Consider the following 19455-nt stretch of genomic DNA (forward strand, 5'->3'; position numbering starts at 1 on the left):
GCCATGGGAGGCTCGGGCTGCTTACTTGGCCCTGTGGACGCCGGACGTGTCCGGTTGGAGGCGCGGACATGTCCGGTAGGTGGGAAACTGGGCGAACCTGAGCCCCAGATCTTAGATCCGACGGCTGAGGATGGCTATGGAGCTTAGGGCTGCGGGGTTTGAAGGGTGTGGGCTAGCAGGTGGAGTTTTTGAGGGGGGTGGCTGCAAAAATGACTAGGGGAAACCCTAGTGAAGTGAGAGGGGTCTCTCTTGTGGGTGTTACTTATATAGGGTTGGTCTCTGGAGGGGTGGACCTCATCCGTCCGATCGTGATCCGATGACCACAAATGGAGCAAGTGGCTAGGTGACACTAATGGGCTGTGTAGATGGGCTAAGTAGGGATGAGAGGGAAAAAGTGCGGCGCGGAAACACGATTTGAAACACCGATAACCGTCCGACGGTAGACCGAATACGGTGCCGCTATGGTCGACCGTTCGGGTACCAGACGGACTCCGATTGCGACGAAACTTGACAGGCGGCCTAGCTATATTATAATAAGACCGCACGTAAAATTCCAACTCAATCAGAGAAAGTTTTCAACACACTTTTAAAAACAAGATTCGAACGATGCCGCGGGCGCGGGCGTGTGTGGTCGGGCTCAGAACGGACACGACGAGAACCAGCAACTAACAATGGATGCAAGTTTTGAAAACTAGCGGCAACGGGGTGCCGATGCAATGTTGATGATGCGCATGATGCGATGATGATGCGACAAAAGAAAAATAGACACACGACGAAAACGGAATAGAAGGGGAATCTTCTGGAACGTCGGCATCGGACTGTCACACCTCTCCTACACTACAAGAGGATCTCGCCCCGAGATCCAAGAATGAAAGGGGGAGAGGATGAGAAAGAACAAGAGGTAAAAACTTAATCGCTGCTTTGACAAACGAGTGAAACCCACGATCCTTGAAGGTTGCAAAGAGATGAGGAATGATATGAGAAGCAAGCAAGAATTCATGGAAAATTTCGGCAACACTTCGGTAGGAAAATGGGACAATTTGTTTTGATAAGGTAGGAGAATTAGACAATATTCACAACAAACAACTAAATATAACAAAGGAACACCATGATCTTGATAGAACAAGATGGTAGACCGAAAAGAGCAACATCACAATGCCTTCGGAACAATAGAATAGGAACTAGCTCATACGGAAGAAGAGAATGAAGAAAAGAATGACAAATATATCGCAAATGAACTTGGCAAGCATCCTTGCAAGAAGAATTGAACGGAGTTTTTGGAAAAAACAATAACGAAAAGAACAAGATAGTAGTGGGCTTATGGAAACCTTTTCAGACTAATGAAGTGACAACCATCCACTAACAGAAACAAGGATTGATTGGGAGAAACAAGATATGAACAATTTCTTACACCAAGAGGATACATTGAGAACTTGGATTAATGACAAGCACCATGATAGCAACAATCCATAGGAAAAGCTTTAGGTGAAATCCAAACCAAGATAGCTCAATGAAGAAATCATGGCTTGAAAATATCTCATGATCATAGAATTGGTGGGTTTAATTATCTCATTCTTGAAAGGAAATCTTTTCGAGACTCCTACACTAACAAGAATGCTATAATACCACCTCAACGGATAAGGAAAAACAAATGCACTTGGAAATGCAAGAGAAGAAAAACTTGAAGTTCTCCAATAAGAATCTTGAAGAACACTTGAGAACGAACTGAAACCTAAATGAACCACCATGAAGGACCACCGTATACAAATGAATGATGCAAAGATATGAAGGTAGAAAGAATAAGATTATGACCTTACCAAGATTTAGATGAAGCCTCACAAAGAGATACTTACAAAGAACTTGGAACACCGGAAAAGAAAGATAAGCACACGGGGAAGAATTGATATCACGAGCCACTCTGGAAGAAGAATTGAAACCACTATGGAGAAGAGTAAGAATTATGTTATGCCTATCCTTCATCAAGTTAAATTGATGACAAGCAACGGATTTAGCATACAACTTATTATTCTAGAAATGATTGAGGAGATATATGAGCACAAACTAGAAGAAATCTTGAAGGAAACACTGGTGAGAATTGAAATGAATGAGGCAACCACGAATGAATGGAGATACATGAGAATGAAGAGATCAAGAGCCACCTGAGAGAAAACTAGAACAAGGCACGAGAATAATTGAGAGACGAACGAAGAGACAACAATGGAGAAGAATTTGAGAATGAAAGCTGCAAGCTGCGAACGAACAAAATCTTCTGGATGATGGCCTTCGGAGAATCGAGAATGAAAACAACTCAGAAATGCACCGGATAGCCAGAAAGGGATTACTCATGATTGACAAAATTCAAGATGATGCCACAAGGCTGGAATGATGAATAATGAAGAGAAAGGACCAAGATTTAAGAGAAACACTCCTTCGGTCTTCAGCGTTGAACGGGATGAAGAGAACACCACCAAAAACTACTGAGATACTCCGGAAGAACGAATAAAGAAAGTTTGAGCCAAAGACAAAAATAAATTTGAAGCGATCTTGAAGAAGGAATATGACTTGATAAAATTCATGCTTACGTCATAGTTGGAAAGAAATAGAGAACTCCGGAAAGATTAGAAGAGACAAATAAGATCCTGGGAAAAACTGTGGGTTATGGGCCCACTCGAAGAAACCACCGTTGAAACAATTACTAACAAAGAAAGATACTACACCGGTAGAAATGAAAACTTGATGAGGTTAGCATCCTGAAATAATTAAAGAATTGAAAACAAGAAACTACTGAGATAACTTCAACGCACCGGATAGAAAAGAGATGAAAAGAATAACAAGATAGGTTAATAAGAATTTCCAACACAGAAAAGAATTAAAAGGATGAATAGGATATAATGAAACGGACAACTAAATCGAATTCACCGGAAAAGATAACAAGATTGACTAAATGTGAACACGAAGCTCCTGAGAATCTTCACAATGAATCATCGGCTACAAAAGGAAGAAGAGATAGCGGAAGCATCACTGAATATAAGGCACTTGGATGATGACTGAAACATTGAAGAAAATGGTGGAAGGGCGGGGAAAACAAAGACAACTTGGGACAGATGAGATGAACTCCGGAATAAAATGAGAGATGATCTTGCACAATTGGAGATGATTGAATTCACTTGACGAGAAGCACACCGCTTGAAAAGACTTGACATAACAACTCTGGTTGACAAGAATTGATAAGCCAATTGATTTGAGCAAAATAATTAATTCGCATTCCCATAGAAATATGAGAACCGCTCTTGGAAAGATATGAAATCACCATTTGACATCGAAGCAACTCGAATTACCATATTCAACAACACAAAGGATGTGGCTTGCAATTAGCCAGAACAAACTCATGAGAAAGATTTCCGTTCGATATTTTCGTGGACAGGATCGCACGGGCTCGAACCTTACAGTAGCCATCCTGTGCAAGGCAGTGCACACGACATACGAAGCGTCCCCGAGTCGTAGCAAGCTACAAGGACTCTTTAAGACACAACGAGAACCGCTGTAAGTTGACCGTCAACAAACGAATCCACTAGATGTCGAACCCCAACCTAACATCATGCATTTGTTGGAAGATTGTTCTATAAGCAACTACTTGAATTCCCACCTAAGAATTCCCGAAATTTCTGGTCATGCAATCCGGTACACGGATACAAGGACTAATATCACACAACTCCTATACTAACCCGTCACCTGTATCTCCTATACTAACCCGTCCAATGTATCACATCCGTCAACACATAACCAGAATCTCGGACCTTCATCTACTACAGACCCTCGTGATCACAATGATACAAAGTGTGGCAGTACTCCCGAACAATCTGCACCAGTACTGGGGACATCGGGGTTATCTCGCCACTACTAGTATTGAAGCAATTACGAACATCCTTCGTCCTGAGATACTAAGAAATCTGAATGATAACGATGTGCTCAAGAATCCCCTAGAGCTCAACTCCCCGGAAGAAATCAAGTCAGACAGGAGGCATCAAGACAGAACTCCGTCACATCGGCATCATATAGATTCCAAAAATATCCGCGTTATCCTAAAAAAAATTTGAGTGAGAAGAGGAGTAGAATTAAAATCTTACGTCAAGATTCCTCACCAGAGCATAGAAGAGGAGAAAAAAGAATCCTACTCTCCGATATATAACTAGACTCAAAGTAGTTTTTCACCAGACTCGACTCAACCAAGTTCGATCAATCAAGGGGGCTCCTAGGTCGGTACGACTCTGATACCAACTTGGAAATGAGATTACTGAGTCCCCCGTGGCTCACAGATTACTACAACACCAGTTGCAGGTACATGTAAAGGTTACTTGACGCGAGCGCGTTGATTGTTTATTTGGAGTTGCTTCTTCTTCTTCTTCTTCTTCATCGATCTAGGATGGGTTACAGGGCGGCAGCCTGGGATAGCAAGGATGGACGTCGTTCTTATTTTCTCGTTTGTTTTCGTCCGTAGTCGGATCCTGCTCTTCTTCATGATGATTATGTATTGTACTGCTGTGACTCTGATGTAGCTTGTGGCGAGTGTAAGCCAATTATATATATATATATATATATATATATATATATATATATATATATATCTTCTTTTCAGTATATGTACTTGTAACGATATCCATTATTGCGACACGACGAGATGCGCTTCTATCCATGACGAGGCCATCGTGCCAAATTGAGGATATGGTCGCATCTTGGGCGTGACAATAGGGTAGAGCTACAACGATTACAAAATAAAATCTAGAATAAAAGAGTAAATCTTTGAGATCTTCAAACTCTTTCTTCTTTCATGGCGCAATCTTTTACTTCTTCCATTTCAAAGTAAGTGACTCAACTTTTTATTAAAGTTAGTACAAAATTAAGTCACTTATTTTGAAACAAAGGGAGTACTTTTTTAAAGGCAGACGTATGAACAAAACAATAATATCAAACCACAAATCTGTAAATACCGGGTTCTCCCATTGTATTAATTTGAGCCACAATGCCAAAGCTGCGATGCACAAGGCCGTCATTAAAGTATTCAACCAACATCGACAAGAGTACCAACACGAGTATTCCAGAGACAAAAACCCGAACAATCAGGTCGAGTATGAATCATCATTGTCGAGAAACGTAGCAACCGGGACAAGTATTGCAAGGACAATCCTCCTAACGGCGACCATGAGAAAAAAATATATCCAAAATCGATCTGGCGAAGCAAGATATGAAGGTCCATACCGAGACACATTTAATGTATATATATTTATTTATTTTCAAATGCTTAATTAACATTTTTCAAATACAACATTAATCTTTTTTTAAACATGGTTAATATTTTGTCTATGTTTAACACTATTATTCAAATGGTTGGTAAAAAACTCGGATATAAGTTTAACTTTTTTTGATACATGGCCAACAATTTTCTATACACATCTAACATTTCTCAAATGTTTGATTAGCATGTTTTGCATACTTGTTCAACTTTTTTCGAAATGCTTGATTAACATTATTTTCAAATATAAGATTACATTTTTTGATTGCATTCTATTTTTTTACATCGAGAGATCTTATTCTAATGCATCATCACCTCCCCTGTCTCTCCAATACCACCAAGGAAATAAACCAAAGAAAACAATACCCTACCTGGCCATACTACGAGCCTGGCCGGGCCTACCAAAGCCGCGGAAGAAAACCTAGGCTTGGGCCCGATAGTCAGCCCTGGATTTTAGGCCCAACTCTAGCCCGCCAAATAAAAAGCCCGTCGAGCCTTGGGCCGGGCCTCTTTCCTAAATCGTAGAAACGATAAGCTCGAGCTTGGCCTGGCCCGATCTGGCCATCGGGCTCAAAATCTAGGTCCAGGCCCGACCCATAGGCAAGGTCGGGTCAGACTTTTTCAGGTCGTGTCAGTCCGGGTTTTCCGTAGCCAGAACTAGTCCCCACTCTCCTGGCCGACGGACGAGGAAGAGGAGGGGAGCCATGATGGCTGTGTGGAGAAACTTTTTACGGCGGCCAGGAGTGGGTAAGGATAACTGAGGGTGACATTTGCAAAGCCCGGGTAACAAGTGATAATTGTGGGTGCGTGCGAGCTAGGCTGGCTCAGCGGTACCGCGCTGCTACCCATGGGCTGTAGTCAGTGGTACCGCGCTGCAGCCCAACAATCCGCACATACCAGAGAAAGCCCGTCGGAGTTCCGTCTCGGCCCGGCCCGCTGGAGCCCGCTGGTGGCGTGCCACCGCCGCCGAGCTCCTCCTCCCCCTGCTGCCGCTGTCACTCCAAAACCGTCGCAGTCCTTCCTTGCGGGGTTCTCTCACCGCCGTCACTCTCCACCTCCCTCCACCACCCAGACCCCACCCTCCGTCGCGCCGGCGATCCCGGCCTCCTCTCCCCGGCTCCGCGGTAAGCAATCCCCAGACCCTCCGATCCCCCTCGCCGCCCCCCGACCGATTCCCCCGGTCCCACGCTCCCCCCCGCGCGCGCCACCCGCCGGCCAGCCCGACTCGCGGTTCGCGCGGCCGCGCATGACTGCCCAGTCCCGGCCTCCTCCGTCAGCTGCGGTCTTCGCGCGCGCTTGCCTGCCCGCTGGAGACGAAATCCCGGTCTCCGACGGCGCTGGCACGCTACCTGCTAGGGCATCGGCATCATTGTCAGCTAGGTGATGGCCGCGGCGGCTTAGACAGGGACCTCGAGGAACCTCGGAGGAGACGGGGTCGTGGTGGTTGGACTCGGGTCATTAGGGTGATGATTAGTGCATATAGATTAGTTTAGATAAAGGACGGGTCTTTTTCTATCGTTTCCGGGGGGGTCCCGGCCACTCCAAATCCCCATAGGAGTTGATCTCGGTGGCTTTGACTCTTCTCCGTGTTCTTCTACTTCAGAAAAGTATATTCCGATTGTTTCTCGCTTCTGATCATACACCACGACAACAAAAATGTGTATTCCGATTATCCCCACAGCCACAGGAGTGCATGCTTATTCTCGGAGTAAATCTATTTTTTTTTTTTCAATTATTATCTGACTCCAATTTGGTTGCTCACGCATGCAGATGTATCCTCTGGAGATGGAAGGCAGCTCGAACCCAAAGGCGTCCAACAAGCCCAAGTGTATTCACCTCTTTCTTACCTTATATTTATTCTATCTCGACCCGGATGCATGCCGCACTATTTGTTAGGATCTTTTTTTGGATCCAGTCAGCGCCGTTTCAACAAATTCACAGTACTTTGGTTCTCTCTGTCTGCAGATTCCAAGTTTACACAGCAGGAGCTTCCAGCATGCAAGCCACTACTGACACCTGGAATTGTAAGTTTGTAACTATCCCAATCTCCAGTGCTTGTTTATCATCTTCTGTTCCTGTAATCACACATGAAATTTACGAGTTACTTTCAAGTGATGGCAATGTGTGGACTTGCATAGGTCATTGCTGCCTTTGCGCTCATCGGCGCCCTGTTTGTTCCCATCGGGCTTGCGTCTCTGCATGCGTCACGACAGGTCGAATGCAGATGTTTTTGATGATCGCATTAGTTCTCTCTGCTGTGATACTTTATGGTGCGTTTGCTTACCATGTACCTTTCCTGTGATGCAGGTTGTCGAACTGGTGCATAGATATGATGCTGGTTGTGTGCCCGTGGATGACAAGGTTGGGTTCATCCAGAACTCCAGGACTGACAAGACATGCACTATAACAATGAATGTGAGTTTCAAGTGAAAATGTTATCGCAACTATACATATTTACTTGTGATGGTTGTGCGTGGTACTACTGTTGTTGAGATAGTCTTTAAGCAGAAGCACATTATCTCCTATAAATATGAACGAACTGGTTATTGTACGCCCTCCAGGTGCCAAAATACATGAAGAGCCCAATCCACGTCTATTACCTGATTGACGGCTTCTATCAAAACCATCGAAGGTATATTTTCCTATTAAATATTTTACTTAAAAAAACTACTTCCTCCGATCCATGTTAATTGTCGCAGCTTTAGTACAACTTTAGTAGGAGTATATTGCTTCCCTGGTTGGTTCTCAATAAGTGCTTTGCAAGGAATTTGAAATTATTCATTTCCTACCTTCTGTTGCATTTTTATAGGACACCATAAAACTGGATCTCGTATATTTTTTTTATCTATACCGCATTAGCAGGCACACTATACTGTTGTATTGACTGATGTCCTGTCGGAACAAATTATGTCGAGATACTCAGACCAATTATTGCTCGTCTTTTCCTAGGTATGTGAGAAGTCGAAGTGACAAACAACTGCGGTATAAGAGCGCTGTACATTTGATATCGGATTGTGTGCCTGAAGGTAAGACCGCTGATGGTGCTCCAATTGTTCCATGTGGCCTTGTTGCTTGGAGTTTGTTCAACGACACATATACAGTTCGGGTCAATGGGGTGGTTGCTCAAGTGAACAAAAAGGACATAGCTTGGAAGAGTGACAAGAACAATAAATTCAGCAATAATATCTATCCCAGTAACTTCCAGAAGGGAAGTCTTATAGGTGGTGCTAAGCTTAATGAGAGCATACCGGTACGTGGATTTCTCCTCTATCACCCTGCATATGCATTACTTTTGGTATCAAGGGATCTGCGTGCTGGAATAGAGCAGACCTCTGTTACAATCGTTTTATGCACACTCTTTTAGATTTTGTACTCATTAATTTATTCTTCGTGTCACAATTGTTTAGTTAAGTGAGCAAGAAGATCTCATTGTTTGGATGAGAACCGCTGCGCTCCCAACTTTCAGGAAGCTGTATGGAAGAATTGAGAAAGATATCAATGCAAATGATAATGTAACAGTGGTTATACAGAACAACTATAACACATATAGTTTTGGAGGATCAAAAGCGTTGGTCCTTTCTACTGCATCTTGGATTGGAGGAAAAAACAATTTCATTGGTATTGCATATCTGACTATTGGTGGTCTGTGCCTTTCTCTTGCTATGGGCTTCTTAGTTCTCTACATGATTAAACAAAGGTATTCTTCAAAATTTGCTCACTACCATTTCATACTGGACCTGTCATTTCTCTTATCTCGAAACTTGTTTTTAAGCATTTATATCACACTTACTTTCATGAGCCCTTGTTATTAGTTTGTTACTACAATGTTGTTATTAGTAAAGTAAATTTGAGTGAAATTAGGAAAAAACTACAATGAGCCTATGAAGGATTAATTAGTGACTAGTTCTATTTGTTGCGCCAGGATAATCTAATTTGATTATTTTCAGGACCTTTGGAGATCCCACGAACCTGTCATGGAATAGATGAATAGAGTTAACTATTAGACTGGAGTATCCTTTCTGAGAATAAAAGGGCATTCAATGGGTAAATTCTTCCAATTGGATCTATGGGTGTTTGTTCTTATTGCCATTCAATGCGCTTGGCATGGCTCATAGGCATGACCATCTTGTTAACTTTGGAGCCGTAATAGCATCATACATACATGAACAGAATGTATTGTAATCGGTTGACTAAACCTTACCTGGCCTTAGCTGACCATACTGAGAGTCGTTTCTGAATTCCTATTATGAATTATAAACCAACTAATTGTGCTTATGGTAGCAGATACTTATACTTGTTCTTGCAGTTCATGTTTCATGTTTCCCTGTTTGATCATATAAAAGGTATCATCTGGTGCTAATCTTACGGCATGCTTGGTTTATTTACCAAAAATTGGCTACCCGATGTCTGGCAACTTTTTGAGAGGTTGGCAAGGCAAGTTGGTAGCCAACTTTCTAGCCTTGCCAAACATTGGCATGCCAAATTTTGGCCTCAAACCTAGCATGTCCCTAAGATCTGAAGGCTAATGTGCTGATTCTCCTTTTATTTCTTTTGTCCGCTTGTAAGTCAAATTAATAATATGACTAGTGACTGAGCTTACAAGCAGTTCATCTCAGTCTTCTAAAGAAATTATCATTCAAGGAAACAAAACTGCAAATATTTGTACCAAGAATAGTTTTGTCATTCTCAGGTGATATTCCTAAAATAAGTTTGTATTGATCTCTGACCACTTTATCAGATTGATCGACAGATAAAGATACAGTTGCTGCTTTTGGGAAAAAAGTCAATTGATGACTGAGTATAATGATGTAACATGCTTAACAAAACACTGCCGTTCAAGTCACATCGTCAGTAACCTAGAAATTAGAATAATTCCAACACTCCCACTATGCGAGCACAGTAGCTTGAATTGTCTTACTGTTCATCTAAGGTGGTCATTGGCAGGGCAGGATCATAGGCTCCATGGGCGTGGATATGCTCCTAGTGCACATTTCAGGGCCAATTTCTGTGACCCCTTCTTCCTGAGTAGTTTTAATGATTCGGATCAACATCCTTTTTGGGGGGCTACTAGTTTAATTCAATAGAAGGAAAAAGATAGCCCGAAGAAAATATAGCGCATACCTTTGTGAGGTTCCTGAAGTAAATTGTTGTGTAGTTCCCCGTTGGGAAGAAAACTTCTATCAGGTCAGCAAGAACCAACTGGGGCTGGGAGATAGCTCCATCTGACCAATCTTTTAAAAGCAGGAATTTTGTTAGACCGATACATATGTAAAACCATATGACACACTGGGCTTTGGGCATTGTTATCAACTCAGCACCCTGATTAAATGGAATAGGAAGAAAAGGAAAACCAGATCACTATGTTTTCTTAAGCACATAAAAACAGAAAAGATAACTGCCATTACCAAGTGTCTTGGAATTTCCTATTCTTTTATCAAATCTCCATATGCTTTGATTAGTTACGAAACTAAAACAAGAGTCACGGCCCACATCAATATTGTCCAAAAATGTGGATAGCTTGTACTCTGCAGGATCTGAGGCATATGTCTGATCTATGACCACATCCACCGTCTGAAATTTGTATGAATCGGGTTTTGAGTTAGACGGTAGTAAACTTTAAGGAGCATTCATTTAAAAAGTAAGGGCAGGTTCATTTTAGAACAATATTAAAATTCATATAAGCAGTCAAGTGGTAAGAAAAGGAGCTCTTCTTTTCATCATTTGGGAGGGTGTGACATTAGGTTTCATTATTATTGGCACTCACACAAAGAATGGCATGTAAGCTGTCCATGTCCTCTGGGTCGGAAACCTTGAATCTCTTATCGGTAATAGTTGCATCAACAATTTCTGCTCCTGCATCTTTGACATACTGCTCATGGAATAAATACAGACATGCTCATCAGTTCTCCACTTCTTACTTAACTTTTGTAACTGCTGCAATAATACAAGTGATGCTACCTGTAACTTGTAGCTTTCTCTGACGAATGTCCACGCTCCCTACAGCAGTAGATACAGTACAGTACATTGATGATCAGTAAGAATTGTATATTCCAAAATTTGCTTAGATGCATCAGAAATTCATGATTCTGTTGGTGTAAACAAAGTTGCATACCTCTGTGAATTCAACCCATGCTACTACAGGCTTGAATCTGGAGCTTAGGGCAGCAGCTGCTTTGCTTAGGCACAAATAGTTTGCCTTAATCTGCACTAGGAACAAACAGCCTGTCTTAAAATTTGCTAGAAAAATTAGATAAGCAGTCATTAGGCTGGCACTCTTATTAGTTGTATATACAACCAGTATCAGTGAGTGCATAAACACAATTTTATCGCTCAATCATGGCAACACAAATTCAGTCGTATTTACTGATCTTAACTGCATCATATACTGCATTGGCCCTGTCTTCGGAATTCATGAACGTTCCCAGGTATTTGATCCACTCAGCCCTCTGTACAGAACCATTTGAGACACAACATTAGTTTTGTCATCAGTTGAGATAACCGCTGAGATCATCGCAGCGGGAGCACAGATTACAGGGGTAGCGATGAGCGTACCTGCAACGGCGTGTCCTCTTCCGAGGGCACATAGGCTGCGAAGTTGCAACCCTTATCTTGATCCGTGCTCATAAAATGTGCACGAAACTGGGAGAGCTTGCCTGTGTCTGAGCTGTTGACAAGCTGCACATTCCCACTGGCGTATGCCTGGAGCACGCACTGGGAGGCCACCTGAGGTGATGTGATCCCTTTCAAGTTCTCCAGCACCCCAAGTAGCTGCAGGCATGCCAACAAATACCCCAGGCTTCATCATCAGATAGATAAAACATTACAAGCGCTGCAGAGGAGATCATATCCTTTTTCAAATTTGAGTTTGTGTTGTTGCCTTCTTTTACTTTGGGCTTCATATTGCACATGTAGAAAAGTAAAAAAAAAAAAAAAAGTTGCCGCGGATTCCTGAATGCGGGTTTATATGGTGATCTCGGTTTGGCGACTCCGTTGCTCACCTCGAAGAAGGACACTGCAAACAGAGGTGGTGGCAAGAATGGTGTTACTCTGGCAAGTTGTTGGCAGTGTTGTATTAACTGCGGCGAAGCTGAAGCATGGTCTGCTTCGTGCGTGCGTGCTACCTGGAGAAGCGGCGGCGTCGACGGAGTAGTTGGCGAGGGGGACGACGAAGGACTTGATCCTCCCGGTGCAGTACCTCGTCTTGCTCGCCATCTTGGACGTGCTCTGTAGGAAACGCCATTGCCGATCAATCTTGTGCAGGTCAAACCAATGGCAATGAGTGTGAATTTGTTGCACGTACCTGCATGAGGAGGTAGCTCTTGCCGTCCCAGGCGTTCTTGATGACCTTAAAGCCCTGCCCGTAGTATATGTGGAACAGCCTCGCGTCCTCCACCCGCGACACCGGCCCGGCCACCACCGCCGGCGGCTTGCTCGCCGCCGCGGCGGAGGCGGCCAGATGCAGAAACAGCAGCGCCGCCGCGCTCCGGCGGCACGCCATGGACTGCTGCTCTGCTCAGCTCAGCTCAGCTCCTCTTCTCCCAGCTAGCTCGTGAGCGGGCGGGCGTGTGTGTGTGCCCGTGACGGACAGGGGGTGTGCGCGCGTTGGAGCGGCGCCTTTTGTCACGGCGCAGAATCGGTGGGATTCTTGTGAGCGGATGGGTCAGTTCCACATGCGTTGGTGCGGTGGTGCACGTGGTGGCGCTCTTCCTGTTGCTGCGCGCCTTGGATGGTTCCTTCTTTTGGTTGCTAGCAGTTGACCGCCCGTGCCATTGGCCGCCTTGGTAGCTTTGTCGATCCGATGACGAGAGCATCTCCACCCGTTCGGCCTTCCACGGGCTTTAAATGGTGTCGTCGAGGGTGTGCCGACGAAAAAATCCACGTGTGGGAGGGCTCGGATTCCTAGCCGCCCTTCAAGATCGTTCCATTCCTTTCTTTTGAAATCAAACTCGGTCAAAAATCGGCCAAACACGACACGAATTCGGCCAAATTCAGCGTTTTCATTGATGTTTGCATAAACTAAACTAAAAACATTTAAAAACAGAAATTAAAAACTACTATGCCGTCAGTCGCCCTGAACCTTCTACATGCCGAGAAGTTTGTAGAAGTTGATGTAATCATTGTCGTCGTCCTGCACTCCACCGCCGTCCTTGCTACACCCCTGTGTTGGGACGTCGTGGGGACGGGGTTGGATGGCCTGGGTGCCTCCTCTTCGCTGTCGTCGAGGATGATGGCGCCGCCCTCCTTGCGGTCGCGGCATCGAGCGGTGATCTTCTTAAGGGCACGACGCTGGCACTCCATCTCCTCCCGGACGTAGTCGTCTCACGCCCATTTGAGCGCGGTCTCATCGACGGCAACCATGTCGAGGTGCTCCTGCTTGAGGGGGAGGAACGACGGCTCGGTCTTCGGCTTGACGAGGCGGGGGGGAGCAAGTCGGAGGAGAAGGGATGTCGCCATCGTTGATGATGAGTGCACCGCTGCGCATGCGTCGCCCTAGCGACGTCTCCCGCGGCTCCGGCTTGACGGGGAGTAGCGCCAGTGACCCGGAGGAGCGGGAGTGGGAGCCGGACGAGGAGGAAGACGCCTTCTCCTTGGGCCTCAGCGTCCAAGAACTGCCACATCGGTGGGAGAAGGAGGGGGCCGTCGAGTATTCCAATAACGGTGAGTTGCCGCCCTCGATGTGCTCGAGGATGGCCTCCAACGTGCGGCCGGGGACAACCCGCCATTGGCGTCACCCCTTGGAGTTGAAGTGGCTGCGGGGGTCAGCATCGTTGGTGGCGGCAAGCTGGTTGGCGTGACGGCGTTCGAAGTACGTTGTCCAAAGCATGGTGCTGCCGGGGGCGTACCTCGGCTGGTTCCGCGAGCTCTCCGGCAGGGACAACCGGATGCACGCGATCTCCGCGCATCGATCGGCTTCAGAAGGCGGCTCCGTCGGCGCTCACCGTCCACGAGCCTGACACCCGCATATCCGGTGGCGTCGGGTAGTCCGTCTCGTAGAGGAGGCGGGCCTCGGACTCGTGCAGGGCGGCGACCGAAGCCGTTGGCCGCCGCTCTGTCGCCGGCGTAGCGCTCGACCATTGGTGGTGGAGAGAGGGGCACTGATAGTGAAAGGGGGAGAGGGGCGCCGATGGCGAGAGAAGCCTTGCAAGAGGTGTGCGGCCACCGACGAGGGAGGGACGGTTTATATAGCCGCGGGCGGGCAACAAGCGGGCAGAAGTTGTGCGAACACGTGGCGAGAGTGGACGGGACACGCGTTGACGCACCTTCACTGCGCCACCCGTGAGGAATCAATGGAAGGCTGACCGACGGCGCAACCTTCGCATTGATTCCCACGGGAAACGAGGTGATGAGTACGACGACCGCCCCTAGTCGTTGGCTTGGCGGGTCCACAAACGTTTCACGCCAAAAACGTTTCCCCAGGCGCCCCTAGCATGTCGAGTTCCGCCTGGGACCACCGGGGACAAATTCGGCCCTAACCGGCGAAAAATAGGCTACTAGGGGTGTGACAGGACCATTTTTTCATGCCGGTGACAAAAAAAGGGCCTTGGGCGGGCTGTTGGGGGCACGGTTGGAGATGCTCTGTTGATCGTGGTTTTTCCTTGGGGCGGCACTATGCACTGGCCAGCCGGCCAAAAGCCCAGTCCGGTCCTGCGTGGGTCGTCCGATTAGACACTGTCTCGCCATTGGATCCAAATAAAGTCGTTTTGACACGTCGTCGCTCTTGCATCAGAGCAACTCCAACGGAGCAATCCAAAACATCTGTTTGGGTCAACACGGACAAAAGTGAAGGCCCAACGCGGCGACCCAAACCCAAAAAGAATCTGCATGGGCCCATTTTGGGCCCAAAATAACGCATGAAATGTGTCGGCGCGGACGCAAAGCGGACGCGACACACACCTTCTCATGTACGCGCCTGTCCACACGTGGCGCCCGATCAAAGCCGATGTCGTCTTTATTAACGACGACCATCCACCACGGGCCCACGCGTCAACGACCCATGGGTAATCCGAGCTTGGGGGGTGTAGGGGCGGGCCTCATCCTCTTCCAGAAGTCACCCCGCTCCCCATCTAGGCACCCCTTCTCCGCCGGCGGCAAACCCTAGCCACCACCATCATGGGGTTCTTCTCCGCGAAAGACAAGGGCAAGTCCCCCGCCTTCCCTGTCCGCGCGCACGCTCTCCAGTCGCCGACGTCTTCTTGTCCGTCTCGCTAGCGGGTTAGCGTACCATTGCACCATGCAAGGTGGCACTGGGAGTACCACATCCCACTAGTAGAAAAGAGAGCTTTCGTCCTACCCCTGATTGAGCAATAGTCCCGATCGACTTACGAACCAGGACTAATGCGTGCATTAGTCCCGGTTCGAGCGGTCAGGATGCCGGTCGGGCCTCGGCGGGCACCAGTCCCGGTTCGTCTGGGACCTTTAGTCCAGGTTCCTGCCACGAACCGGGACTAAAGGGCGTGGCTCCTGGCGCGTCCCTTTATTCCCGATTTGTGTTTGGAACCGGGACTAAATGTCAGTCTTCAGTCCCGGTTCTAGACACCAACCAGAACTAAAAGAATGCATATATGTATATCCTCACCCCTACACGCTCACTCCTGTGTCTTTTGGTCGGCCAACGTGTGGGAGCTGTGTGCTACTCTGTTCTCACCTCCTGTGCACATGAGGTGTTTGATGAAATGTCCGAGTCACACTTAAGCTTTCTCTCCTCTTCAAGCTTGACCTCCAAGCTCTATTTGCCCCAAGATTTGTCTAGGTTTGGCGGTGCAACAACTATCCAAGTGTTATAAAAAGGTTAGCAATTCATCCTCATCTCTCACTATTAGTTTTAGCTCATTTCAAATGCTCTAGAAGTAGTGTGGTTTGTGGGTTTTAGTGGAGGAGTGTATGTGTGAGTTTATTTGATTTAGATGCACAATTTGAACTCAAATTCACTTTTTAGTTTGCACATGTGTAGGGTGACATCCCGTCCCCGTGCCCGTCATCCTCAGCCCGTTGATCATCTGTGCCCATCTCGTTGTCTACACCATCGTGGTGAGCCTCTTGTTCTTAATTATCTTTTTTAGAGAAAACAAATTCTTGCTTGTATGATCTATATAGCTACTTGCATAATTTTGTTACTTTTATTATTGTTTGTTATTACATAGTGCCATAGTTTTGGTATCCCCCTCCGTCGGCTCTCATCTAGTCTATGATTCAGATGTGGTATATTATCTTTTATAACCATTTGTTTCATTTAGTGTTTATGACAATTAGGCTGACCAACTTGACATAAATGTCTTCATCTAGGAGGTATGTGAACAGAAAATTTCAACCAACCCTCTTTTCGAGAGGTTAAATGTAGTTGAAAAAGAAAACAATTATTTGAAAGAAAAATTGAAAAGAGTTGATGAAGAGAAGATGAAATTGGAGTTGCATGTTGCCGATCTCGTTGATCTACACAAGATCCAGATGAATGAATTGCGCTTGAAGATTAAAAAAATTAGAAAATATGTTATTGATAATGAGGCTTGGTATAATTATGCTGTTGGATCAATTGTTATCTTAGTTGCGATTCTGATCGTATTTGTTGTTGCATTTAAATGTTTTACATAGTTGAATGTTAGTTTCAATGTATGTTTTAATTAGATGCTTTAGAGATATGTATCTTTTTCTATGAGAACTATATGTATTTATTTTTTCAGTAATAACATTTGATGATGAACTTGTATTAATTTGATCATTTCTCTATTCATGATGTTTCGTAATGGTTTTTTATATACTTAATTAAATAAATAAGTTTTCATCTGAAACCCTGATATTTCGAAAGAGTTTTCGTCTCAAAACCTGATGCTTCGAAAGAGATTGTTCAGTTTGTACCTGAAGTGCATCCAATTTTTGCCATAACTCTCTCAACTTTTTAGCACATTCTATGTGGGTGAAATTATGATACCATGCCAAGTTTCAACCTTTTCAAAGTTCATTTCTATTATTTTTCAGTTTCAGGATCATTTCGCTCAAAAATTTGATTAAATGCATGAAAAATAGCAAATGAAGTCAAAAAAGAATTAAAATGATGATGTGGCTTTGAATGGTGCATATTAATGTCATAAAAACTGGAGTTAAAATATGTTAAAAAATAAAATTCCTTTGTAATAGATGAGTTTCGTGTGAAACTCTGATACTTCGAAAGAGATTGTCCAGTTTGTACACGAGGTGCATCCAATTTTTGCCATAACCCTCTCAACTTTTTGGCACATTCTATGTTGGTGAAATTATGATACCATGCCAAGTTTCAACTTTTTCAGAGTTCATTTGTAGTGCTTTTCAATTTCAGGATAACTTCGCAGAAAAAATGATTAAATACATAAAAAATAGCAAATGAAGTCACAAAAGGGTTGAAAATTGATGATGTGGCTTTGAATGGTGCATATTAACCTCACAAAAAGTCTGGAGTTAAAATATGGTAAAAACGAAATCCCTTTGTAATAGACGAGTTTTCGTTCAAAACTCTCATACTTTGAAAGAGATTGTTCAGTTTTTGCCATAATCTTCTCAACTTTTTAGCACATGCTATGTGGGTGACATTATGATACCATGCCAAGTTTTAACCTTTTCATAGTTCATTTGTAGTGTTTTTCAATTTCAGGGTCATTTAGCTAAAAAATGATTAAATGCATGAAAAAAGCAAATGAAGTGAGAAAGGGTTCAAAATTAATGATGTGGCTTTGAATGTGCATATTAATGTCACAAAAAGTCTGGAGTTAAATATGTTAAAAAAATAAAATCCTTTTGTAATAGACGAGTTTCCGTCTGAAACCATCATACTACGAAAGAGATTGTCTAGTTTGTTCACAAAGTGCATCCAGTTTTTTCTATAACCTTCTCAACTTTTTAGCACATGCTATGTGGGTGAAATTATGATACAATGTCAAGTTTCAACCTTTTCAGAGTTCATTTGTAGTGCTTTTAAATTTCAGGATCATTTACCTCAAAAAAAAAGATTAAATGCATGAAAAATAGCAAAAATGAAGTGAGAAAAGGGTTGAAAATTAATGATGTGGTTTTGAATGATGCATATTGACCTCACAAAAAGTATGTAGTTAAAATATGTTAAAAATGAAATCTATTTGTAATAGATGAGTTTTCGTTCGAAATCCTTATAATTTGAAAGATATTGTTCAGTTTGTACACGAAGTGCATCCGGTTTTCGTCATAACCCTCTCAAATTTTTAGCACATGATATGTAGGTGAAATTATGATACCATGCCAAGTTTCAACCTTTTGAGAGTTTATTTGTAGTGCTTTTTAATTTCATGGTAATTTAGCTCAAAAATGATTAAATGCATGAAAGATAGTGAATGAAGTGAGAAAAGGGTTAAAAATTAATGATGTGACTTTGAATGGTGCATATTCACTTCTCAAAAAATCTGGTGTTAAAATATGTTAAGAAAAGTGAAATCTCTTTGTAATAGATGAGTTTTGTCTGGAACCGTGATACTTCGAAAGAGATTGTCCAGTTTGTACACGAAGTGCATCCAGTTTTTTCAACCCTCTCAACTTTTTAACACATGCTATGTGGATGAATTATGATACCATGCGAAGTTTCAGCCTTTTCAGATTTCACTTGTAGTGTTTTTCAATTTTAGGGTCATTTAGCTCAAAAAATGATTAGATGCATGAAAATAAATTAGGTTAACAAAAAATATTAGATTAAACTTATTACTTAACAGAAAAAAAAAGATTATTAGGTTAACAAAAATTATTTCATAATATTTTTCACTTGTAGTGATTTTTAATTTCAAGGTCATTGAGGTCAAAAAACTCATCAAAATAATCAACAAAAAAGCTTTTATAAAACTCTAATAGAAAAATAATCAACTAAAAAGAATCAATTAAAATATTTGTAACGATCAACTACAACAAAACTATAATATTCTTCAATAGCAAAAAGAATCGACTAAAAAACTTTAATAGCAAAAAGAATTTTCATAAAGTATTTTTGTAAAAAAATATAATATCAAAAAAATAACAAACAAAAAATAAAAAAGCCCGCCTACTAGGCCACTATGGCCTGCATACGACTAGAAACCGAACCAAACATGGGCGAGGATGCAGGCCCGTAGGATAAGTAGGCCCAACAGGGGAAGACCCGCAGGACAAGTAGGCCCGTCATATTATGCTGTAGAGAG

The 19455-nt window shown here is 43.8% G+C and overlaps 2 protein-coding genes across 5 annotated transcripts; one reads left to right on the plus strand and one right to left on the minus strand.

The window, feature by feature from the left end:
• Positions 1 to 6287: 6287 nt before the first annotated feature.
• On the plus strand, positions 6288 to 9565 carry LOC123449898 (ALA-interacting subunit 1-like). Of its 3 annotated transcripts, none has more exons than XM_045127259.1 (9): positions 6288 to 6414; positions 7061 to 7118; positions 7256 to 7314; positions 7429 to 7503; positions 7598 to 7705; positions 7852 to 7922; positions 8240 to 8540; positions 8698 to 8987; positions 9238 to 9565. In XM_045127259.1, the coding sequence occupies exons 2-9, from the start codon at positions 7061 to 7063 to the stop codon at positions 9275 to 9277; spliced, it is 1002 nt and encodes a 333-aa protein (XP_044983194.1). In that variant the 5' UTR covers positions 6288 to 6414; the 3' UTR covers positions 9278 to 9565. The 3 variants fall into 3 exon arrangements, with proteins under 3 accessions (XP_044983194.1, XP_044983197.1, XP_044983195.1); XM_045127260.1 differs by lacking the exon at positions 6288 to 6414 and adding an exon at positions 6873 to 6897; XM_045127262.1 differs by lacking the exon at positions 7429 to 7503.
• On the minus strand, positions 7201 to 13301 carry LOC123449897. Of its 2 annotated transcripts, none has more exons than XM_045127258.1 (11): positions 12591 to 13301; positions 12412 to 12514; positions 12289 to 12302; positions 11843 to 12058; positions 11665 to 11736; positions 11403 to 11492; positions 11249 to 11287; positions 11055 to 11159; positions 10696 to 10861; positions 10412 to 10521; positions 7201 to 7365 (listed from the first exon to the last, which is right to left on the minus strand). In XM_045127258.1, the coding sequence occupies exons 1-11, from the start codon at positions 12786 to 12788 to the stop codon at positions 7327 to 7329; spliced, it is 1152 nt and encodes a 383-aa protein (XP_044983193.1). In that variant the 5' UTR covers positions 12789 to 13301; the 3' UTR covers positions 7201 to 7326. The 2 variants fall into 2 exon arrangements, with proteins under 2 accessions (XP_044983193.1, XP_044983192.1); XM_045127257.1 differs by lacking the exon at positions 7201 to 7365 and adding an exon at positions 9987 to 10311 and having other exon boundaries at positions 12591 to 12803.
• Between the last annotated feature and the right edge of the window lie 6154 nt (positions 13302 to 19455).

Source organism: Hordeum vulgare, chromosome 4H, assembly GCF_904849725.1.
Source record: "Hordeum vulgare subsp. vulgare chromosome 4H, MorexV3_pseudomolecules_assembly, whole genome shotgun sequence".
In the NCBI taxonomy this organism is placed as follows: domain Eukaryota; kingdom Viridiplantae; phylum Streptophyta; class Magnoliopsida; order Poales; family Poaceae; genus Hordeum; species Hordeum vulgare.

What these genes read in the sequence shown, in the direction of transcription:
- LOC123449898 (XM_045127259.1), top strand. Translation starts at nt 7,061, where the DNA reads ATGTATCCTCTGGAGATGGAAGGCAGCTCGAACCCAAAGGCGTCCAAC. An exon ending in AGCTTAATGAGAGCATACCG is followed by an intron (nt 8,541 to 8,697) that starts GTACGTGGATTT and finishes ACAATTGTTTAG; the next exon opens with TTAAGTGAGCAAGAAGATCT. An exon ending in CTCTACATGATTAAACAAAG is followed by an intron (nt 8,988 to 9,237) that starts GTATTCTTCAAA and finishes GATTATTTTCAG; the next exon opens with GACCTTTGGAGATCCCACGA.
- LOC123449897 (XM_045127257.1), bottom strand. Translation starts at nt 12,788, where the DNA reads ATGGCGTGCCGCCGGAGCGCGGCGGCGCTGCTGTTTCTGCATCTGGCC. An exon ending in CCAATGCAGTATATGATGCA is followed by an intron (nt 11,493 to 11,664) that starts GTTAAGATCAGT and finishes TTCCTAGTGCAG; the next exon opens with ATTAAGGCAAACTATTTGTG. An exon ending in GCTTACATGCCATTCTTTGT is followed by an intron (nt 10,862 to 11,054) that starts GTGAGTGCCAAT and finishes TACAAATTTCAG; the next exon opens with ACGGTGGATGTGGTCATAGA.